Source organism: Aethalodelphis obliquidens, unplaced genomic scaffold (assembly GCF_003676395.1).
Source record: "Aethalodelphis obliquidens isolate GAN/ISIS:26980383/991018 unplaced genomic scaffold, ASM367639v1 scaffold9, whole genome shotgun sequence".
NCBI lineage: Eukaryota > Metazoa > Chordata > Mammalia > Artiodactyla > Delphinidae > Aethalodelphis > Aethalodelphis obliquidens.
In genome coordinates, this window is record NW_020837953.1 from 34,613,577 (window position 1) to 34,635,699 (window position 22,123).

At 53.2% G+C, this 22,123-nt stretch overlaps 1 protein-coding gene across 4 annotated transcripts; it reads left to right on the forward strand.

Moving 5' to 3' along the window:
* Positions 1 to 1,973: 1,973 nt before the first annotated feature.
* Positions 1,974 to 21,892, forward strand: E2F2 (E2F transcription factor 2). Of its 4 annotated transcripts, none has more exons than XM_027109781.1 (7): positions 1,974 to 2,631; positions 8,038 to 8,143; positions 9,745 to 9,958; positions 10,789 to 10,947; positions 12,527 to 12,641; positions 14,063 to 14,255; positions 19,323 to 21,892. In XM_027109781.1, exons 1-7 carry the CDS (start codon positions 2,380 to 2,382, stop codon positions 19,589 to 19,591), a joined length of 1,308 nt encoding a protein of 435 aa, XP_026965582.1. In that variant the 5' UTR covers positions 1,974 to 2,379; the 3' UTR covers positions 19,592 to 21,892. The 4 variants fall into 4 exon arrangements, with proteins under 4 accessions (XP_026965582.1, XP_026965580.1, XP_026965583.1 ...); XM_027109779.1 differs by having other exon boundaries at positions 1,976 to 2,631; positions 9,745 to 9,964; XM_027109782.1 differs by lacking the exon at positions 1,974 to 2,631 and adding an exon at positions 2,815 to 4,880 and having other exon boundaries at positions 9,745 to 9,964.
* Positions 21,893 to 22,123: the final 231 nt, after the last annotated feature.

A 22,123-nucleotide genomic window follows, 5' to 3' on the forward strand; every position in this document is an offset into this window, starting at 1 on the left:
ATGAAGCTTTTTCCCGTGTGGCCACTGAGGAAAGAAGGCATCAGAGACACCATCAGCTGTGTGGGCAGGGCAGCAGCGCCTGGAGGCCTGTCACCAGGCTCTTCAAGGTGCAACAGAGCCTATGAGTTGAAGGTGAATGAAGGTTGTCATGATAAGTGTTTTCCAAAAACTTGTTGTAGAGGATGGCTGTGAGAAAACCACTGGGAGCACAACTGCATGTAATAAGCGTATAGGGACTTGCAGATGAATGTTTAAGTCCTTGGCTGTGGTGTTTAAAAATTCATTGCCTGAAAGGTGTGGCATACAGTATTTTGGAAAGAAAAATGAAGAATTGGTCAAGAAGACATGAATTGAAGCAAATGATGAAAATTAATATTTTAGTGAACACTGATCACCTCAATAAGTTATGTAGAAAAATACATGTTCAAATGGTTTTAATTGTTGGGCAATAAAGTCTATTTTCTTTCAAATAAAATAATAATAATAAATAAACTGGGCCATGAAAGACCAGTGAAATGTGTAGACAGGAGTAAAGGGGTCTGTGTACTGGAGATAAGGCCAGAGATGTAACCACAGCTGCCATTTCTTGGGGTTCCTTATGAACCACACTCTGTGCTGAGTGCTTTACATGCATTATCTCATGAGATTTCCCCACAACCTTATGAAGTGAGTGGTAAGGGATAAGAAAACCAAGCTCAGAGAGTTTACAAAACTTCCCTGGGGTCACACAGTTAGCAAAGTGGCCAGGCCTGGATTTGAACCCAGAGCTGTCTACTTCAAGGTCTGGGCTCTTCACCACTATGCATTATTGCTACCTCATCCTCCAGATCTGAGGATCAGGTATTAAGCTGGGGACTGACTCTGGAAGGGCTCTGAATGCCAGGCTCAGCCTTGCATAAAAATCACACAGCAACAGGCAGGAATCAGCAGACCTGGAATTAAGAAGCAGCTTTTAGCAGCTCTGCCACTCACCAGCCAAGGTCCCTTCTCTGAGCCTTGACGTCTCTAAACTGGAGAGATGAGGAATGTAAATGGATTATCGGCAATGAGGGAGGGAAGACCCGTGACAAAAGGATTGTTGAGGAGAAGCCTGGAGATGTTCAAATATTTACTGAGTGTTGGGCTCTGGGAATACGACTGTGAACAAATCAGAACTGTGCACCCTGGACCCCCACCCAAGCCTGCAAGGGGCACAGCTTGGGAGAGCAGGGGAGGAGCCTCTTATTGGAACAAGCAAGGGCTCAGGACCGGGCCTGTCCCAGACTGAACTCAAATCAGCGAATCTCTCTGTGTGACCCTGGGCAAGTTACCTAGCCTCTCAGACTGTCCATCTTTTCCACGAAGATCATCATTCCTCTTCTGACGACTGTTGGCTCAAATTAAATAAGATGTAATCATCTCCAGAGTGCTAGGCATACTGTGGGCACTCAGTTGACGTTAGTACCCCCTATGAAGAGGTATAAACGTTAGGCTCCGTCCTCAGCCCCCTTGCCAAGAAAGAGAACAGTTTCCTGGCTTTCCTTTTAGCGGGGGGGTAAAACGATATAAATACCTATATGTTATCGTTGGCTGACCTATAATGCAAACTAGCAAAAGGTCTGTGGCCTGGGCAATGTAGTGCTGGGTCTGGGCTCAGGTCAAGACTCCGCGCCAAAATGTTGCCCCCACCCCCAGGGAATTCGGGCCCAGTCCTCAGCTCTGTGAGGGAACCACCCTCCCAGTCTGTTTCTCTGGCTGTCAGCGCGGGCGGGCGCCGGGCGACAGCAGCTGTGGCGTCCCCTTTAAGCATCCAGCTCGTGTTGCAATCACCGCCTCGGGGACGGGTCCTTCCGGGGGGTGGAGCCTGTGCCTGTTGCAGCGACCAACCGAAGCGCGGCATTTTCCGCGGGAGATCCGAATTTCGCGGCACGCAGTTTCGCGCTAAAAAAAAAAAAAAAAAAAGCAGAAAAAAAAAAACAGAGAAAAGCTCAAGGACTCGAGAGCGAGGCGAGAGGGAGTCGGTGCAATCGGTCCCCCTCCCCCGTCCGAGCGCAACGCGTTTCTGCTGAGCACGTGGGCATCCCAGAGACCACTCCCGAACGGGGCCAGACCCCAGGTGCCGAAGCCTTAGGGGGCGCGGGGCCCTTGCTGGTCGCAGCAGCCCTCGCGGCGGGGCATCCCCTGGCCGTGCCGCCGCCGCCGCCGCCGCCGGCGCGGGGCGATCTCCAAGCGGCGATCTCCAAGCACTGCCCGGCTCGGCGGCGGGCCAGGAGGGGAGGGTCCGGCCTTGCCCGGCCTCCGCACCATGCCGCGGGCCGTGTGAGCCGCCGCGGGCTCCGAGGCCCGCAGGTGCCGGCGGGCGCGCCAGGCCCGGCTGGGGAGGGGGGCGCTGCGCTCGCCATGCTGCGAGGGCCGCGGGCCCTGGCTCCGGCCGCGGGGCCACCCCCCAAGGGGCTGCACGCGATGAGCCCCACGGAGCTGTGGCCGCCCGGCCTCAGCAGCCCTCAGCTCTGCCCGGCCACCACCACCTACTACACCCAGCTGTACCCGCAGACTGTGCCTCCTGCTGCGGCGCCGGGCACCTGCCTCGACGCCACCCCCCACGGACCGGAGGGCCAAGCTGTGCGATGCGTGCCTGCTGGCCGGCTGCCGGTAATGCTGGGGACCACCCCGCCCCCGCCCCCGCACCGCTTTCCTCTCTGCTTTTACAGGGGTGGGACGGGCGGGAGGGACGCCTGGGAGCTGTCTGAGTGAGGCAGGTCGAGTCTGGGGAGGGAGAAGGGGAGCTTTCAGCTTCCAGAACAACCCATTGCCCCAATATCTAAGTAGAAGAGCCTTTCATTTTCAGACTTGGGATGAAATAACCTCATCCATTGGGGTGGAATGGAATGAGCACTGGATCAGGAGTGTGGAGACCCAACGCCCTACGCCCAGTGCACCCTGTGACCTTGGGGAAGTCTACGGAGTCAATTTGCTGTCATTCATTCATTCTTTCATTCATTGTTTGGCCCAGAAACCAGTACTGGGCACCTGCTATTGTCCAAGCACAGAACTGAGCCTGGGGATACCATGGGGGCTTTAAAATAGGGGGAGGTCTCTCAGGTCCAGTTTGGCTGAGACGCCTCATTTTCCATCCGGCCAACTCTTTCCCAATTATCTGCCCTAGGTCCTCCCCCAGGCCGTCTTCTGTCCCAGACAGCCAGTAGCAGGTGCAAGGTGGGGGCAGCCCTCTGAGGTTCCTGTTCAGATTGACTGTTCTTTTCTCAAAGCGGCAGGACCGTTGCCAGGGAGGGCCCAAAGTGTGGTGGCACCAGGCACAGGGTGTGTTTTTTGGAAGTGGAATTCCTGGAGCCCGTGAGAATCGAAACAACCATAGGGTGGGGTGGAGTTGGAAGAGCCCTGGGAGGTGGGGGTGATAGTTAGAGAGCCTGATTTCTGGTCCTGATTGCCGCTAATTCACTGTGTGTCCTTGGACAAGTCTTGGCCCTGGTCTGGGCGTCAGTTTCCTTGTCTTGAAAATGTGTGCGTGCACGGAGCAGCTGTGGGACTAACTCATCTCAAGTCTCTTCCAGGTCCTGGGTTTTGGAAGCAGGATCCAGGAAGGGGAGATGGGGATGTTGTAGGTTGGCTTTGTTGTGAGTGGTGAGTTAAGTTCAAGTACAGGGAGAAGACCACCCCCTCTGCCCTAGAGGCACTGATCTGACCTGTGTCAATCAGCAGGCTTGGCCTCCAGCCACCGCTGGCTGCAGGCAGAGAGCCCCACTCCCTGCTACTGGAATCCTGCTTTGCCAATGCTCAAGGCTTTAAACTTTCAGAACCCCTTCCTGTACATTATTTCCAACTAGGAGGAAGGCGGCAGGAGTGCTATTCCTATTTCACAAGTCAAGCAGCCAAGGATAACCGGGAGTTTTTACTTATCTTTAGTTCAGCATTTTACAGTCTAAAATAGTTTTCTACCCTATGAAGTGGATGGTTTTAGTAGCTCCATGTTGCAGGGGGAAACTGAGGCTCAGAGAGGGGATGTGACCTGTCCAAGATCATATAGGGAAATATATGACCCACAGGGCAGGTTATCATTATTAGTCTCTTCTCTGCAGCCTTGACTTTCCCCAGTACCACCTGATTTAGGAGCTGGGTGCCCCCAGGGAGGGTGCTCAGTGGTGGGCCCAGTCTCTCCTCTGGCCAGCTGCTTTCAGGAGACCCGGCAGAGTTTCAGTAACAGCTGTGGTTTTGAACTGCTTCCCTCCCAGAGGAGCTGAGTGCATCTGTCTGTACCTCCCTCCCGGAGGGGCTCAGTGATCACAGCAAGAATGGCTCTTTTACTGAATGCCTCTCGTGTGCCAGGCACTGCTTGGCACTCTTCACATTCCTTATCTTGGTCAAGATGCCAAGATGCCCGGGATGAGGTATCTTACAGATGAGGAACCTGAGCAGAGACATGAAGTCATTTGTCCAAGTCCTACGCCAAGACGCGAGAGCATCTCTTTGCATCAGACCACCCTACAGGCCTCTGGGGCCCAGAGCCCCCTTTCCTGTCAGTCCCTGGCTTCCCTGTGCCCCAAAACCCGGTGGGCAGGCCTTGGCCCCCTGCTTACTCATTTTAACAGGGTGTGACCTGGAGCAGCTCCAAACCCAACCCTGGGTGTGGCCACTTGTTTTGTGCCCAGGCTGCAAAGTGCAGGGTGAGCAGGATTTGATGGGGAACTGCTGTTTAAAGGGACCTTAGGCACTGCCCAGGGACGGTGACCAAGATCAACGGCAGAATGAAGGCGGGAACCCAGGTCTCCTCACTCCCTGACTAGAGCTCTTTCCGGCACCTCTGGAGGAGGCGTGGGATGTTCCTGCCCCAGCCGGGCACATGGCCTCACTCTGTGTCATTCCTGCAGGAACCTGTGAAGAGGGTGGGATTCTGCAGAGTTCTCCTTTTCTTTTCATTTGTCTGTCTTTTCCAAATTTCCTCTGAGAACCAGGGAAGAAAATGAACATTTTAATGAACAACCGTACAAGGTGGGTCAGATGAGGAAATGTAGGCTTAGGGAGGCAAGGCAGAGAGTCCCTCCCAGGCCACCACGAGGCAGAGCGGGGATCTGGAAGCAAGGCTCTCAACTCCTTCCACTGGCTCCTACCCCCACCGTCTAACTTAGGGCTTAGGAGAGACCTGGCTCCACTCCCTGTGTGATTTCCGGCAAGTCACTTCCCCTCTGAGCCCCGGTTACCTCACCTGGCTGCCTGCAAGGGGGTGGTGTCTGGGGCCTCTGGCCCTCTCACTTCTAGGGCTGCCTGAGGAAGGAGCTCCGTTCTTCTCTCTCGGGGTTGGCACGGTGGGCTCGAATCTTAACCAGGCCTTTAAGAAACAGCCAAAGGGTCTGCCTAAGAGGGCCAGGTTGGAGCCGAGCTGGCCTTTGCCCTCAGCACGTCCCTGACGCTTTTCAGCTCAGCCCTGAACCTCCCCCTCGGTGGTGGCCCTGGTGCATTAGTGATCGCAGCTCCCCCGCGTGAACAAGCGCTTTGCTGCTCCCTCACTGAATCCTCCAGGAGGGAGGAGCAGAGCACCCCCCTTTTACAGGTGCAGCTCAAGAGGTCAGCGGACTTGCCCAGCTCACCCAGCCTGGATGGGAACCCAGGCAGCTCTGACTCCAAGGCCTGTGCTCAGCCTCTCCTTGGTCCTTGTCCTCCTGGGCTTGTCCTCTGCCACTTCCGTTCTGCAGGCTCAGGCCCATCCATGATGAGCTGACTTTTCTCTGGGCAGTGCTCAGAGGTGTCAGAGAGATGTCCTCAGCTGGGGGACAGTTTGCTGCTTAGGGACCCTGACAGTGCAGGATAAGGGTGAAGGAGAGGAAGAAAAGGGAGGGGGCCAGTGTGTGTGTCTGTGTGAAGTAAAGTGATGGGGGCCGGTGGACATAACCAGGCCTCGGCTCAAATTTCAGCAAGTTCTGGGGCAACGTGTATGGCATGGAGCTGAACAGCCCAATACCTGGTTTTGGAGTCAGACAGATCTGGGTTCAAACTCTGGCTCTGCTCTTTGTCTGTGTGGCCTTGGGCACGTGGCTTAACCTCTATGAGTCTCCATTTCTCGTCCACTGAGAGAGAGTGCAGTACTGAGTTAGGACTGATGAGCACGTGATAGGCCCTGCACAGGTACTCCGTTCAAGGCCCTCCCCGCCTCCCTGCTCTGCAGGTAGTGAGGTTCTTCCTGGTGTGTTCTGTGAACTCAGTAGGGGCTGGCTTCCGTCAGGTGAATGTGAGTGGGGCTGGGGAGACTCTGGGCTGCCACCCCTGCCTCAGGTAGAACTCAGCCTGACTTCCCTTCCTCTCCTTGTCCTGGGCTCACCAGGTCTCAGTTGCTTCAGCTGTAAAATTGGGATTCATGGCGTTGGGAAGATTCAGTGAGGTGATGAACATCGGGGCTTGGTCTAGGGCAGGTGGAAGGTCTCAGTGAATGATTAGGACTTTTCCTCTAAACAAGATGGGACTAGAGCAGGTCACTTTCCCTAGAATCTAGCATCTCACAGGCTGGGAGGTTAGAAAAGGAATATTTTCCAGAAGGACTTAAAGAGGAATGAGCAGGGAGATGTGGTGTTTGGATCATGTCCAGGTCTGGGTGGAGGTGGAGGGGAGGATCCTCTTATCCAGGCTCCTCCAACCCAGGAGCAGGGCTCCTCAAATCAGTCCAGGAAGACTTCCTGAAGGAGGCATGAGAAGGGGGAAGGGAGCTGACAGCAGGAAGAGCCATCACTACCTCCCACACGTGTCAGCCCACCTGTGCTCAGCAGCGGTTAGAAGTCTCAGCCCTGCTGAGCATGACCTCACCATCAAAAGTTAAAATAGACCTCTCTGTCCCAACTAAGGTAGGGGTGTCTGGGTGACTGGGGGAAGGGAAGAAGGAAATGAGCTCAGTGACCCCCAGAATAGTTTGTCTAGGAAGAGGCCGAGTTTGGATTTTAGGGAAGGGACTCTGCATTTCCTGAACACCTACTGAATGCTGAGTCACAGGTTGAGTGCTTTACAAACGTTATCTCCTTGAATCCTTACAACAGCCCCTGGCGGTGGGTATTTTCCACCCCATTTTACAGAGGAGGAAACTGAGGCTCCTAGATGTGGCGCATTTCCTCAAGTCACACAGCGAGCCCGTGAAGGAGCAGGGAGATTCATGCCTGGGTCCCTGACCTGTGCCCCAGTGCCCCAGCCCTGCCTCTGCCCAGCCCTAACAAGGAGAGAGGCCCCTTCCGGGCCAGCCCAGCTTCTGGGCGTAATTGAGGCCGGGTGGCAGTGGGGTGGAGAGGAGCAGATGGGTCTGTGGTTTGATTTCCCCAGCAGGTGTTTCCCAAGCTTGGCGGGAACAGGGAGGGGGGAGCAGGGGGACCTCAGCTGCTTGTCCTTAAGACACAGGGGAAGGATTCATTGTCTGCCCCTCTCAGCAAAGAAAGAATGGCAAATAGAGTCTATTCAGGAGGCCCTGGGGCCCTTGAGCTGGAGCCCAAACGGCGGGGTGGGGGATGTTTGCACTGCTTCCCGATGTGGACACCTCCCTGGGGTGTGGCACTGAGCCAGGAAGTCCCCTGGGCCTGGGCGGATGCCCAGCCCCACCCTGATAAGGGCCAGCTGTGAGCCTGTGATGGGCACCCAGTCTGGCTGAGCCAGCTGCTTCTGCAGTGGAGGTGCGGACGCTCTCCCCAGCCTGATGTGCTTTAGGCCCTCCCCTCTCCTTCCTCCCTGTATCATCCTGGGGGAGGGGGGTAGAGAGGCGGGTGTCGGGTCCAGTTATTAAGGAAGCCTGTATTAAAACCCAGACTGGCTTTGGTAGTCTCAAGTGCCTGGGCCTCGGAAGATGGGAGTGTTGTGTGCCCCTCAGAAATAGGACTTCCTTCCCCTGAAAGCTCATTTTTCAGGTCACTGATATTTCCTTACCAGGTACAGTGACTTTTTTCACCCAGGACTGGTGGCAAATTGAGGCAGGCGGTGGCTGCTGGTGGCCTCAGTGCTTTGGCCCCAAGTCGGGGAGAAGCTAAAGGACGAATGATTCTCAAACTCTGCCTTTCTCCCCTCTCTCTCCCCAAGGCCAAAAGGAAGCTGGACCTGGAGGGGATCGGGAAGCCTGTGGTCCCTGAATTCCGGACTCCCAAGCGGAAATGCATTAGAGTGGATGGCCTCCCCAGCCCCAAAAGTAAGCCACGCCAATGGGTTATCTAAGGGCAGGCTCAGGAGACTGGAGGTGGGGTGGGGAGGGGCAGAGGGCAGCAGCTCTGCCCAGATCACCAGGGCTAATATCTGTAGCACACTTTCTGGTTTACACAGCAGTTTCCTGTGCCTTCTCACTGGATCCTGCCAGGCAGGTGGATTATCCCCCTTTTACTGATGAGGCAACTGGAGACTCAGAGTTTCAGTGACTTACCCAAGGTCACACTGCTAGTCAGTGGAGTCAGGACCAGAGCCCAGTTTCTGCCTCTTGATATTTTCGGTCAATATTCTGGTTTGGGAGGGAGTTTCAGCAACTGCGTTAGTGAGGAATTCTAATTCGGGGGGACAGAGACCTAATAAAGAAGGTATGTTATTGGGTGGTAAGCTTGAGGGTCTGGTCAGGACTCTGTTCTCACCTGACTGGTCACTCCTCTTCTGTGAATCTTAGCTGTCTCATCTGCAAAGCAAGGCGCAGCTAGATCGGGAATAGCAAGAAAGTTTCCTCTCCAACTGATTAGTAGAGGCTGCCCAGAGCTCTTTATTGAAGGACCCCAAGTGCACTAATCAGTTAGTAATGTCTGCCATGAATGCAAAAATTGACAACACTGTCTGTGTGCCAAATACTTGCTGTCTATCTATTAAGGGATTCTAAAGTCCCCTTCTAGAGGAATCTGAGACTCTCTAAAATTCAGTTTCCACAACGAGTTTAGCCATTAACTTGCTATATGACTTGCAAGTCACTAGATTGCAAAAGTCTTCTTGTGGTTTAAGATGCTGCAGCTGAGATGTGGTCTTGTGACATCGACCTCATTAAGAAAGGGACCTTTTTCATGAACCTGCCACATGTGACATAATAGGACTGATTCCTCTCAGATAATCATTGCATGACACATAGAAAGAAAGAGCAAGTCTGTATGTCAGTGCTGTATGTCAATTATATCTCAATAAAACTGGAAGGGAAGAAAAAAACATGTCTATAAACATGTTCTTGTCATTCCCTCCCTACCCTAATTCCAAATTCCTCACATAACTGGCAGGATAGGGTAATGGTTAGGAAGGGAGACTCTGGAGCCAGACTGCCTGGATTTAAGTCCCAGCTTTGCCACTTTCTAGCTGAGCGAGTTGAGCAAGTTACTTAATCTGTCTGTGCCTCAGTATTCTCACCTGTAAAATGGGGATGGTTACACACCAAACTTATAGGGTGCTGTAAGGATTAAATTTGTTGTATATGGAAAGTGCTTAGAACAGTGAGCTACACACAGTAAGCATTTGTTGTTGTTAGTGGTGGTGGCGGTATGGCTGCCCTGAGCTTTGGTGGAAAGGTGCGAACCAAGAGTTAGAATATTTGGTTTCCAGCCTCGACGCTGCCCCCGATTGTGAAACCTTAAGCAAGTCACTTTGCCTCTCTAGTTATCAGATTCCCTGTTTGAACAATGATGGTGAATGACCCCCTCCCTCCCAGTGCTCTGTAAACTGGAAAGTGGGTGCTTACATGGAGGGTGTAAACTGGAAAGTGGGTCCAGGTCAATGGAGGAAGTCCCCCAGGGGGCCCTCTCTGAGCAATGGCTGAGCGCCTTTCCTCGTCAGCCCCCAAGTCGCCTGGGGAGAAGACTCGCTATGACACGTCGCTGGGGCTGCTCACCAAGAAATTCATTTACCTCCTGAGCGAGTCTGAGGATGGGGTCCTGGACCTTAACTGGGCTGCTGAGGTGCTGGACGTGCAGAAGCGGCGCATCTACGACATAACCAATGTGCTGGAGGGCATCCAGCTCATCCGCAAGAAGGCCAAGAACAACATCCAGTGGGTGTGAGTGCCTGGGCTGGGGCCGATGGCACCAGTGAGTGCGCGTGCTGTGGGTGGAGCCAGGGGCAATATCCTGAGGTTGTGAATGTAGGGGGCGGGCCTGAGAGCAACATCCAATGGGCACAAGTGCTGGCGGGGGAAATGAAGGGCAACATCCAATAAGCTTACACGCTGCGGGTGGAGCCAATGTATTTACGAGGGGGAAGGAAGAGCAGGTGTATATGCTGAAGTAGTATTAGGAGAGCATGGCAGGGCCAGAGAATGATTTATAGGACGTGTAAAGGCTAAGAGGACCCCAGATCCTCTTCAGTCAGGGGTCCCAATATTGCCCTCTTCTAACTTAGGGAAGTCCTCTGGGATCTGCGCAGTAGTAACCCAGACTCCTTCCAGCTGAGATATAAGTACTACAGACTCCGTTCCTCACTTCTATAAGGTCTTAAAGAACAGACCTGCAACCCCTGGCGTGAACTCTAAGAGAACGGAGGCAGAGAAGTCAGGAGTGAGGTCACTCCAGCTCCCTGCCATTTGGGGGAGCCTGGGGCATAGGGTGGGTAGAGTTGAAAGCCCCCCAAAAGTGGTGTCAGGCCCTGACTTGTTTCTTTTCCCTAGCCCAACCCCCAAACATCAAGTTCCAATCCCTGGCAGCTCCCTGGGAGCTAGGCAGGACCACTGATTTGTACAAGCCAGGAGGCACCATCATAGACCATGTGAATGGCCTCTTCCTGGAGTTTTGCCCACATCATCTGTGCAGCTTTGCACAGCAGCCCTGGGGTTGGGGTCCCTGGATGTAGACTGAGACTGACACTGGGGGACTGCTCTGTCCCCAGAGGCAGAGGACTGTTTGAAGACCCCACCCGGCCTGGGAAGCAGCAGCAGCTGGGGCAGGAGCTGAAGGAGCTAATGAGCATGGAGCAGGCCTTGGACCAGCTCATCCAGAGCTGCTCTCTGCACTTCAAGCACCTGACGGAGGACAAGGCCAACAAGAGATATCCTCTTTGGTTGGGAGGAAGGGGTCCGGGAGCAGGGGGCCTGTTGCATGCTCATAACTACCCAGAGTTGATGCAGTACCTCCCTGCAGGGACTGATCCACCCTAGGGGTCTCGCATATCTGTTTCTTCCTTCCTCAGTGGCTTTTCCTCTTGGGTCTCTTGAAGTTACTTTCTCATTATAAAAATAAGACAAGTACATTTCTGTAAATCTGGAAAATGGAGAAAAGAAAAAAGAGCTGCCACCCGAACACAGCCATCATTCCTTAGCTACACACAGGGTGTGTGTTATTTAAACACTGTGTGTACCTGCTGTATACAACGTTTTATATTCTGCTTTTCTCCACTTAGTGTACTACCATAGGTGGTTTTTATGTTGTTACATGTCCTTCCTAACTATTTGGTTGGTCCACATGAAATTGCTGATATTGCAGTTTTGTATGGTTTAACATCATATATATTTTGTATGGTTTAACATCATATATATTTTGTATGGTTTAACATCATATATATTTTTGTTTGTTTGTTTGTTTTTGTTTTGCCACACTGCACGGCTTGCAGGATCTTACTTCCCCGACCAGGGATCGAACCCGTGCCTCCTGCGGTGGAAGTGCAGAGTCCTAACCACTGGACCGCCAGGGAATATTTAAATGGTTTGAGAATGTCCTACTCAGACCACTATGGTTTGTTGATAAGGCCTAGAATGGGCATTTAGATCAATGCTAGATTTCTGTTTTATAAAGCGACATTGTGATGAATATCTTTATTTATTTTTATTTTTTTAATTTTTGGCTGCGCTGGGTCTTTGTTGCTGTGCCCTGGCTTCTCATTGCAGTGGCTTCTCTTGTTGCGGAGCACGGGCTCTAAGCACGTGGGCTTCAGTAGTTGCAGCACGTGGGCTCAGTAGTTGAGGCACGTGGGCCCTAGAGTGTGCGGGCTCAGTAGTTGTGGCACTCGGGCTCTAGGGTGTGCGGGCTCCAGTAGTTGTGGCACACGGGCTTAGTTGCTCTGCAGCATGTGGGATCTTCCCAGACCAGGGCTCGAACCCGTGTCCCCTGCATTGGCAGAAGGATTCTTAACCACTGTGCCAACAGGGAAGTCCCAAATATCTTTATAGATAGAAACTTTTCTCAAGTTTTTTACTTATTTCCCTAGGTTAGATTCCTAGGATTGAAACAATGAGGTCAAAGAGCATAGACTTTGCAATGGCTTTACATATACTTTTTGCAAATGGTTGGACCATCTAATTGGTATTTGGATCTGACCTTGTATTTCTGGAAGGGTAGTAGGCATTGTGAGAAATATAAAGAAATAAGACATGTCTTCCTGCCCTCTCAGAGCTAAAAATCTAGCTTGGTAGATGAAACCTTTATGTAAAAAGCTGATATAAGGCAGCATTTTTTTTAATGATTCATACCCCCATTTCTAAAGGGGTCCAAGGTAGTTTATGAGATTAAAAGAACAGGTTACAGTTTTGGGGTGTTCGGAGTCTTTGAGAGGTGGGTTAGATCCCATCCGGGTAGGCCGGGAGTTTTAATTTTGACCAGACAGTCACTTCTCTTGACTCTCCTGCCCCTACACTGGCCTACGTGACTTACCAGGACATCCGTGCTGTGGGCAGCTTTAAGGAGCAGACGGTGATCGCTGTCAAGGCCCCTCCGCAGACGAGACTGGAAGTGCCTGACAGGAGCGAGGTGAGAGGGGAAGCATTTAGTGGAGAGCAGGGTTAGGAACATTCCAGACAGCTCTGCAGGTTCCGTTCCTGGCACTGCCTAGTCTGAAGCTTCCCTGGTCCATGCTGGTGGCCATGGCAAGACTGATGGTCTCCAAGCTGGGGCAGAAGTGGCGGAGGCTGGAAAGGGCATCAGGCATTAGGTACCAGCCGGAGAAAATCTCTATTCCTGGTTCCTCTCCGCATCCCACCAGCCACTGCGTTCCCATGCGCAAGCACACGTGCACTCACGCACAGCAATGTCAGTACTCACAGTAATCCTTCCATGTTAACCTAGTTTAAAGACCAAAATTCTTACACTCTCTATGAGGCTGTCTGTGCTCTGACCTCACCCACCTCCTCTCGCATGCTGACCCCCTTCTGTCTCTACTTCAGCCACACTGAACTGCCTGCCGTTTCCCCACCACACTAAGCTTGACCTCAGTACAAGACCTTCTCACACGCTATTCCCTCCAGCCGAAGTGCTCTTCCCTCTCTCTGCCTGGTTTACGGCTATTCATCCTACAGGTCGCAACTTGAACATCACCTCCTCAAGAAGCCTTCCCTGATTACCTCCAGACTTCATAACCACGTGTTCTTTTCCATCGCACTTAACCTCCATTTGCCGGGATATATTGGTGATTACGTAATTATGTTCTGCTTCATCTGTTACAGTGTAACCTCCACAAAGCCGTGTTCCACCCATGTGGTACCCCCAGCCCAGAGTCTGATAAGGGCTCCAGAAATAATCTGTTTAGTGGAAAAGCATTAAGCTATATAAGGCCCGTAGGGGCAGGCAAAGGGACTGCCTGGGCGCAGGCGTGGACACCTGAATGCGATCGGCAGCAGCATGTGCGTTGCCGGTTGTGGCTCAAGCTGCGGGTACGAGGTGGGCAGGAGGCAAGGGCGGGAAAGCCAAGCGTCAGTCTCTTGGTTACAAATAACAGAAAGCCAAGTCCGACCGGCTTACGTGAGGGGGACCCGGGGGGAACCAAGTGACAGGTCCAGGGGGAGATTTGGGGATTGCAGGCAAGGCTGGATGCAGAGGCTCAAACCGTGTCGTAAAGGTGACCTCACACTCCATCTCACTCTGCCATTTTCTGGCCAACTCCGTTCCCAGGTGGGCTCTCCCCTTACCGTGGCAAAGATAGCTTTTATGATACCAGCTCAGGCCTGAGAGTGGGGGAGGAGTGATTGCCCAAAGGAAAATCAAGGCACTCTCCCTAAAAGAAGGGGTCTTGGGGCCAGACAGATGTCTACCACATGGGGCAGGCCCAGCACCCAGCTCAGGAGCCAAGCGTGCTCATATGGACGGTGGGAGCCTCATGTGTCCGTCCATACCCACTGAGCCATGAGTAAGTCCAGCTGCCCAGAGCCATGACCTGGCTTCTCTTCCTTCTCCAGGAGAACCTGCAGATATATCTGAAGAGCACGCAGGGGCCCATCGAAGTCTACCTTTGCCCAGAAGAGGTGCAGGAGCCCAACAGTCCTGCCAAGGAGCCCCTCCCCTCCACCTCTGCCCTCAGTCCCAGCCCTGACCCCACCCAGCCCAGCAGCAGCATCAACCCTGGAATCACGGAATCCACGGCATCCTCAGGTGAGACCCTCTGTCCAGAGGGACAAGGGATGCCGAGAGGGACCAGCCTTAGAGTTTCCCTCTTCCTTGTCAGCATTTGTTGGGTACCTACCTTCTACCCAGCAGCAGGGGATACAGTCCTTCTCCCACACACGTGTGCATTGCCCTTTACACTTTATAAAGCACATGCACGTTCCTTGTCTCAGTGGGGAGACTGTTGCTGCTCTGGGCAGAGGAGCGCCTGGGTTTGAATCCCACCTCTTCCACTTACCAGCTATATGAACTTGGACAAATTAATTTACCTTTCTTTGCCTTAATTTACGCATCTGTAATTTGGGCATAGTAATTAATAGTATCTACTCCATAGTTTGTGAACATTAAATGAGTTAATATAGGTAAAGCATTTAGAACGGTGCCTGGCAATAACTGTTAGCTATTATTATCATTATTACGGCCACCGCCACTAGTACTGCTACTTCTGTAACAGCTCCTAACGGCAGAGCTCCTAACACTCAATAAGCCCATAGTAAATGGAAATTATAGATTTTCTGAGGAAGGCTCAGCACTTTCTTAGGAGATAATAACTAAGGTGTTTTAACCACGACTGTGTACCAGGTACATCCATTATCACATTACTCCTCACAGCGGTTCTTGAGGTAGGTTTTATTGTTCCCAGTTTAGAGATAGATAAACTGAAACAGAGGTGATGGGACCTGCCCAAGGCCTCCTAGCTGGGAGGCAGCACAGCTGTGTCTCGAACCTTGGTCTCCACACTCTAGCCCAGGGCTCTCTCCACGAGGCACAGAACAGATCAAGGAAGGACGGTGGCTGGGAGGTGGGTGGTAGAGCTAAAAGCTGTCTATGCCGGGCAGGAAGTAGTATGAGGCCGTTGCCAAGGAGTAAAGAGGTGGGAGAGTCCCCGAGGTCTCCCCAGGGAGACTGGGAGTTGGATGGGAGTAGAAATGGGAGCCTATGAAGGCCCCTCCCCCAGAATGGTTTTTGCCCTTTACTGAGATCAGGTTAGATCAGCAGGATCCTTCGAGGCCATGTAGGCCAGTGTTCCGCTTTTGTTTTCTTAGCAGCAGAATTCCCCTAAATAGAGCCCTAGTGTTTTAAACAAATGCAGAGCTAGAACTGGTCTGGTGGAAGAAGCTTTTTGTGTGTGTGGTGGTGGAGGCAGGTGTCCACAGAACCCAGATTGCATTCCATTTCTTTAACTCAAGGGTTAATAAAACTATTGCCTGCAGGCCAAATCTGGCCTGTTTTTATATGACCCATGACCTAAGAATGGTTTTCACATTTTTAAAGAGTTGGGGGTTCGGCGTAGGGCAAGTGACGGTGTGACAGAGACCATATGTGTCCTGCAAAGCCTAAAATACTATCTAGCCCTTTACAGAAGTTTGTTGACCCCTGATTTAACTCAACACTTCATTTTACACATGAATAAGCTGAGGCCCAGAGAGGGCAAGTGACTTTCCTAAGGTCACACAGCAAGTTAGTGGCAGAGCTCAGACAAGAGCCCAGACTCCTAGTTCTTCTCTAGCCATCTCTCCTGTGTTCCAGCCCAGTCCCAGGACCAGGGCTGTCCCTGAACCGACCATCTGTCCCTCCGGGAACCTCCCAGTGCCTATCTCCCAGTCCAGACCTGTGCCCCACCCTGTTCTCTCTCCTCCTCCCACGCTCTGCTTTCTCGCTGCTCCACTGTCAACATGTGCACGGCTCTCCAGAGTTAGAACCTTCAGTTGTCATCTGAGACCTTGGGCAGAGGTGGAGGACCCTACCTCATAAGCAAGGACAAGGATTTTACCTCAGTTGTACAAGTCAAGAGGCTGAGGCCCGAAAAGCCTAGATAGAGGCTTACGGAACAGTAGGCGGAGGGGCCAGCCCAGAAGTCAGCTCTGTGCCCGGGCCCATGCCCTTGCTGCCTCTCTTCACCCTTGCCACGTGGTCTCTTAGTGATGTCCCTGCTGAAAGGAGCAGGAGGAAGTTTTCCAGAAGGTGTACACACACACACATGCACTTGCACGTGCTCCATGTTCTGGCCTAAGCAGGGTCATTCTGATATACAAGCACCAAGGGCCTGGTCCAAAGAGGAGGCCACTACAGTCTTAGGACCCAGGTTCCCATCCTAGTTCTGGTGCCACCAGGGGAATCATTCTTGTTTGGGGACCTCGTTTCCCTCATTTGTAATGGGACGAATCTGAACCTGAGTCATTGAACATCTCTCCGGGCTGTGACTTTCTGACTTAAAACTACATGTGGCTGAGGGCACAGGAGCTGAAGCTGGGACACTCGGGGGTGAGTCTGCATCTCACCTCCTTTGATGGGGTGACTGTGGGGGAGTCACTTTAACCCCTCCGAGCCTCTGTTCCCACGTCTCCAAAAAGGGGGACACTAAATAAAACTCCCTCGTGATTATTGGGTGCGTTTCAGGTGATGATACAGCGTGAATGTGACTTTTTAAAAGCTTGTGTGAACTGGACACCTGTTATGTGTGGGTTTGGAGATATTTAAGTGAACATGAGCCATTCAGGGTGCAGTGGAGGCACAGATGTTACAAAGAGCAGTTCTCTTCTGGATGTGATAAAAAGTGAGACAGAGAAAGAGGGAGAGAGAGAGGATGGAGGGATGGATGGAGGGATGGATGGGAGGGGTCGGACCTGAGGTAAAGGCTCTCACATGTGATAGCTCAGTTACTGCTTCCACAACTCAGGGTGGTGGGTCCTTATTTTTCCTACTGGGAAAACTGAGGTGCCGGGTCCTGTAGCTGGTGAGGGGCTGGGGACTGAGCCCCCAGCCTCTTCCTCACTCCCAAGCCAGGCCTCGTACTCTAACACACGCAGGCCTCTGCGATGTGCTAAAGAAACATTTGATTTTTTTTTTTCATTCAAATACTACATTTAATTGGCTTCTTTGAGCTTCAGTTTCCTCATCTGTAAATAGACATAACAACAGTGCCTCCCCCTGGGGCTTCTGGAGTGTCCAAGGAGGTGAAACAGGCCTCTCCTTGAGATCAGAGCTGACGGAGTAAGCCCTTGGGAAATGGGAACTATTTTTGTTTTTAAGGACAGCCTGCAGACCAGCTGTTCTTTATCTGCACTTACCATTTAAGCCTCTCAACAACCGGAGGCAGGTATAATCATCATCCCCATTTTAGGGGTGAGGAAACGGAGACCTATGAACGTTGTCGCTTGCCCACAGTTACTCAGCCAGCTCGAGGTTGATCAGGCAGTCTGGCACACTGACATGGTTGTATTTTCAAAGCAATGCTTGGCTGGTAAGGAACGACCCAGATGGTGAGATTCTGGGCGTCAGGGTGTATTTGGCAGGGGATTTCCGGCGCCCTGCTCCACATGCCTGTGTAGGGAATCACGTCCTTACCTCTAAATGGAAATGAGCTGGTGTACTGAAGAGTAGGTGATGGCCAGTGTGTCTGGAGAGGTGAGCGTGAGCTATGGGAGAGAGGCGGGAGAGGGACCAGGAAGGATGGCCGGGACCAAGTCGCGCCGGGCCTGCTCAGTCCTGGTGGGAACTTGGATTTTATTCTAAGCTACTTTTTTTTTTTTTTGGCCGCGCCACTTGGCATTTGGGATCTAAGTTCCCCGACTAGGGATCGAACCCGTGCCCCCTGCATTGGAAGCGCGGGGTCTTAACCACTGGACCGCCAGGGAAGTCCCTCTAAGCCATTTTTAAGTCACAGCACAGACTGCAAGGGCCAAGAGTCGAAGCAAGGTGACTGGTGAGAAGGCTTCTGCAGGGGCCTGGGTGAGAGGAAGGGGCGAGCCGCAGATCACAGCAGCGGGACTGAAGAGAGATGGGCAGCTTAGAGGGTTGATTTGGTTGTGGAGGTGACCGAACCTGCTGCTGGGTCAGATGCGGGGAAATGGCAGGATTACAGGTGATTCTTGGGCCTTCTGGCCTAAGCAACTGAGTGGGCGGGGATTCATTAAATACAATGGGGGAAGACTCAGGTTTGGGGGAAGCCCGGGAGTTTGGTTTTGACGTGCTGAGTTCTGACCTAGCATAGCCATCAAGTAGAGATGTAGCAGGAGCCCAGAGCCGGGGCGGCGGGGGGGGGGTGTCTGTGCCAGAGGCATCCACTTGCGGGCAGTAGATCTGGAGACGGATTTCAAGCCATGGGGCCCGCTGAGATCACCTGGCGAGGAGTGCAGCCAGAGGAGAGAAGAATCGGAGGATGGAGCCCCTGGGCTTCAGGGTTTAGAAGTTGAGAAGGTGAGGAGGATCCAGGAAAGGAGACCAGGAAGAAGCAGCCAAAGAGGTAGGAAGAAAACCAGAAGAATCTAGTACCTCCGAAGCCAAGTGAAGATGTTTCAAGAAGAAGGGTGTGAACGACTGCATCAGATTCTGCTGGAATGTCACATGGGATGAGGCCAGAGAACTGACCCCTGGATTTAGCAATATGGAGGGCACTGGTTCAGACAGACCCCAGGTTGGAGTGGGTTGAAGCGTGAATAGTGGTGGGGAAGTAGGGAGTGAGCACGGGTAACTCTTAAGAAACTTCACTGTGAAAGGGAGCAGTACCATGGGCTGGTAATTGGAGAGAGTCATGAGGTCAGGGGAGAATGCTCTTTAAAGATCAGAGTTATTAGGGACTTCCCTGGCAGTCCAGTGGTTAAGACTCCACGCTTCCAATGCAAGGGACGTGAGTTCGATCCCTGGTCGGGGAACTGAGATTCCACATGCTGCATGGTGAGTCCAAAAAAACATAATAAAGATAAGAGTTATTAGAGGATGTCTGTGTATTGACAGGAATGATCTAGGAGAGTGAGAGGAATTGATGATGCAGGAAAAAGGCATAGTGACTTCAGGGGCCAGGACCTTGACGGTGAAAGCGGGTAGGGTGACTGCAGAAGCTGGGGGTGGGTGTGGAGACAGGAGAGGGGAGGGGAGAGAGTGTGGGTGAAGGAAGGGGGCTGCTGGAGCTGGGGCGGGAAAGGGCAGGGTGTCCTGTGCTGTCAGGCGTGAGCCAGGGTAGGAGAGACCAGAGGCTGTTTTTGTCCTCGGAGGTCTGACCAGAGGCTTTCGGGCACCAGCATCAGACATAACCCTTGTCGATTTCGTCTCCAGCACCAGCGCTGACGTCCCAGCAGGTCCTGCCACCACTCCCGCCGTCCCTTGTCCCCCTGGAGGCCACCGACAGCATGCTGGAGCTGCCACACCCACTCCTGCAGCAGACAGAGGACCAGTTCCTGTCCCCGACACTGCCGTGCAGCTCCCCTCTGATCAGCTTCTCCCCGCCCTTGGACCAGGACGACTACCTGTGGGGCCTGGACGGCGGGGAGGGCATCAGTGACCTCTTTGACACCTATGACCTTGGGGACCTGCTGATTAACTGAACGGCCCCTGCCTGCGCCCGGCAACCCCTCCAGTCTCTACCTCCTCACAGGCAGACTGACAGGCCCTCTGCCTGCACAGGATGTGACACGAGGTGCTGCCCTCAGGGTATGGGGGTCCCCCCTTTTCCTTTCCTACCTACCACCTGCCAGCCAGTGCTGTCGGGGGAATGTGGAGGATACGGGGAAGGAGCCTGTCAGGGGTTGGGTCCTGTCCTTCTTCATGGAAACTGGGCCTGGGAAGACCCAGCCAGTCTTCTGACCTCTGACCTCTCATGTGAAGGGCCACAGGGGAGGTGACCAGGTCCAAGGAGAGTCCCCGCAATTGCCTTTAGAGGGGCAGTTAGGACCCTCAGTTTATCAAGAAGCACTTAATTCCTTTGTATTTATTTCAGGTTGAGTATTGTTTGTTGGCCTTCCCTGAGTTTTAGCAGGGAGGTTGTTCTAGTTCCTAGGAAGACGTCTCCTCAGACAGGTCCAAGGGCAGGCCGGGGCTTGCAGGGGCCCAGGCCAACTCCCTGACTCCCCCCAGCAGTGGGGGACCGGGCCTCAGGGGCCGTCCAGTCTGCTGGAATGCCAGTTGCACTTCAGCCTCCTAATTCTCTCGAGCGGGGGCTGCGGGATTCCTGGTCTCCTCTGTCCCAGAGCTGGTTCCAGGGAGTCAGCCCAGAAGAGCTCCCGGGGAAACTGGGGCACGAACATGGAAGCAGCTGTCCGCTGCTGTGGGCACCTTTCCTCCATAGTTGCCTCTTGCTGGGACAGGGGCTGTTTTACACTGAGGACCTGGGCGGTAGAGACAGGCCCGCTAAAGACAAGGGTGAGCAGAAAATAAGAAACTGCCAGGAAGCACCTCTGCTGGGAGCTGCTGGTATCGTCCTCCCCTGCCCTGGAAGGATTGTTTTCTGCCGCATCTGTTGAAGGGGGTGATTCTTTAAGGACCTCCCCTTCCCCCCAGCTCTCACACAGACCCCCAGGGACAGAAGTGACCACGGCTTGGTGGCGTCACAGGATGCTGAAGGGGTGACAGGGAAGAGGCTTCGTGGCAGACCAGACGGCAGCTAATGGGGAGACGGGCTCATGTTACCTCTTCCGGCTTAGGGTCCTAAGAAGGTCTTTTGGCCTCACCCCATCCCCCAGAGACTTGACCATCCCACATTGTCCCCGTAGCCCAGCTGGGTATGGGGCAGTCAGCTCTCCTCCCCCGCCCAGCTTAGGGTGGGTGGGGGGCTCTGGGCTGAACCAAGGCTGTACCTTCCTGAGAGAGGCAGCCAGGGGTGGTGGTCTGAGAGACCCACCACCCACCCTCAGGGAGCTAGGTTTCCTCAGGGGCTCAGCTGGGCAGCACTTTTATTTTTTTAAGTTTGTAGCATTAAGTTGGTCTCAAATATGAAGTTGGCTCCATGGGATTGCTCCTGAGCTGACCTACTGGCTTCTGAAGCTTGGAAGGTGGGCTTCTTTGGGGGTGGGGTCCAATGTGAGCTAATGCCCAGCCGGGGACAGTCAGGCCTTGTCATTGGCTCAACTTCCTGGGTCCCCAAGTTAGTGGCCTCTCAGGAATGGTCACAGATACCCTGCTCTATAAACAGGGCTAGTTTTGTTATGCTTTACAGAAGTGACTTTGGTCTCTACTCTATAAACACTCACAGGGGTCTCAGCAGAAGGCAGTTTTGAAGCCCAGCATGCCTAGGGCCGAGGGACCACCTTGGCCCTTGGGTGGGGGGAAGGGGTGCTGCCCAGGATCTGGTTTGGGGCGGGTGGGGCTGGAGATGGCATGGCTGTTGTGAGATCTCTGCTGGGCTGCCATCTAGCCATGCGCCATCATATCTGAGGACAGAGCTGTCTGACTTCCATGCCTTGGGCTCTGTCTAGAGCTTTCTCCTAGAATTAAATCATAGAAAAGGGAAATGAATTTAATGGTGAAGTCCAGCCAGAATTGAAGCTCATTCCCCAAAGCCCAGCCAAAGGTCTGGACAGAGAGGCTGTCCCTCGGGCCCATGGCCTATACCCAGAGCAGCTGGCAACCCCGCCATCCTGTCCCCTCCACACCTGTCCTGGCCCAGTGGCGGGATCACCAGGCCAAGCCTCAGGCTTGGTGTAGGAAACGAGCTTGTGCCTCTTTCTTCCCGATGATAACTGAAACCTCCCAAGTTCCGTCAAGTACTTTAAGAAGCATTTTGAGTGGAATTCCCTTCAGGGCCCAGGTAAACTTTAAAACCAGGGTAGAAGAAAAGCCAGTTTCTTTCTGAGGTAAACTATTCCTGCCAGGAAATTTCCCAGCCGCTCTGGCAGCCCCCACTCCACCCCCGTCACTCGTGTCCCCAGGGGCATCAAAGGCTCAGGGACTCCCAGGAACCCAGCAGCATTAAATTGTGCAGTAGACGGGCTTCCCTGGTGGCGCAGTGGTTGAGTCCGCCTGCCGATGCAGGGGACATGGGTTCGTGGCCCGGTCCAGGAAGATCCCACATGCCGCGGAGCGGCTAGGCCCGTGAGCCATGGCCGCTGAGCCTGCGCATCTGGAGCGTGTGCTCTGCAACG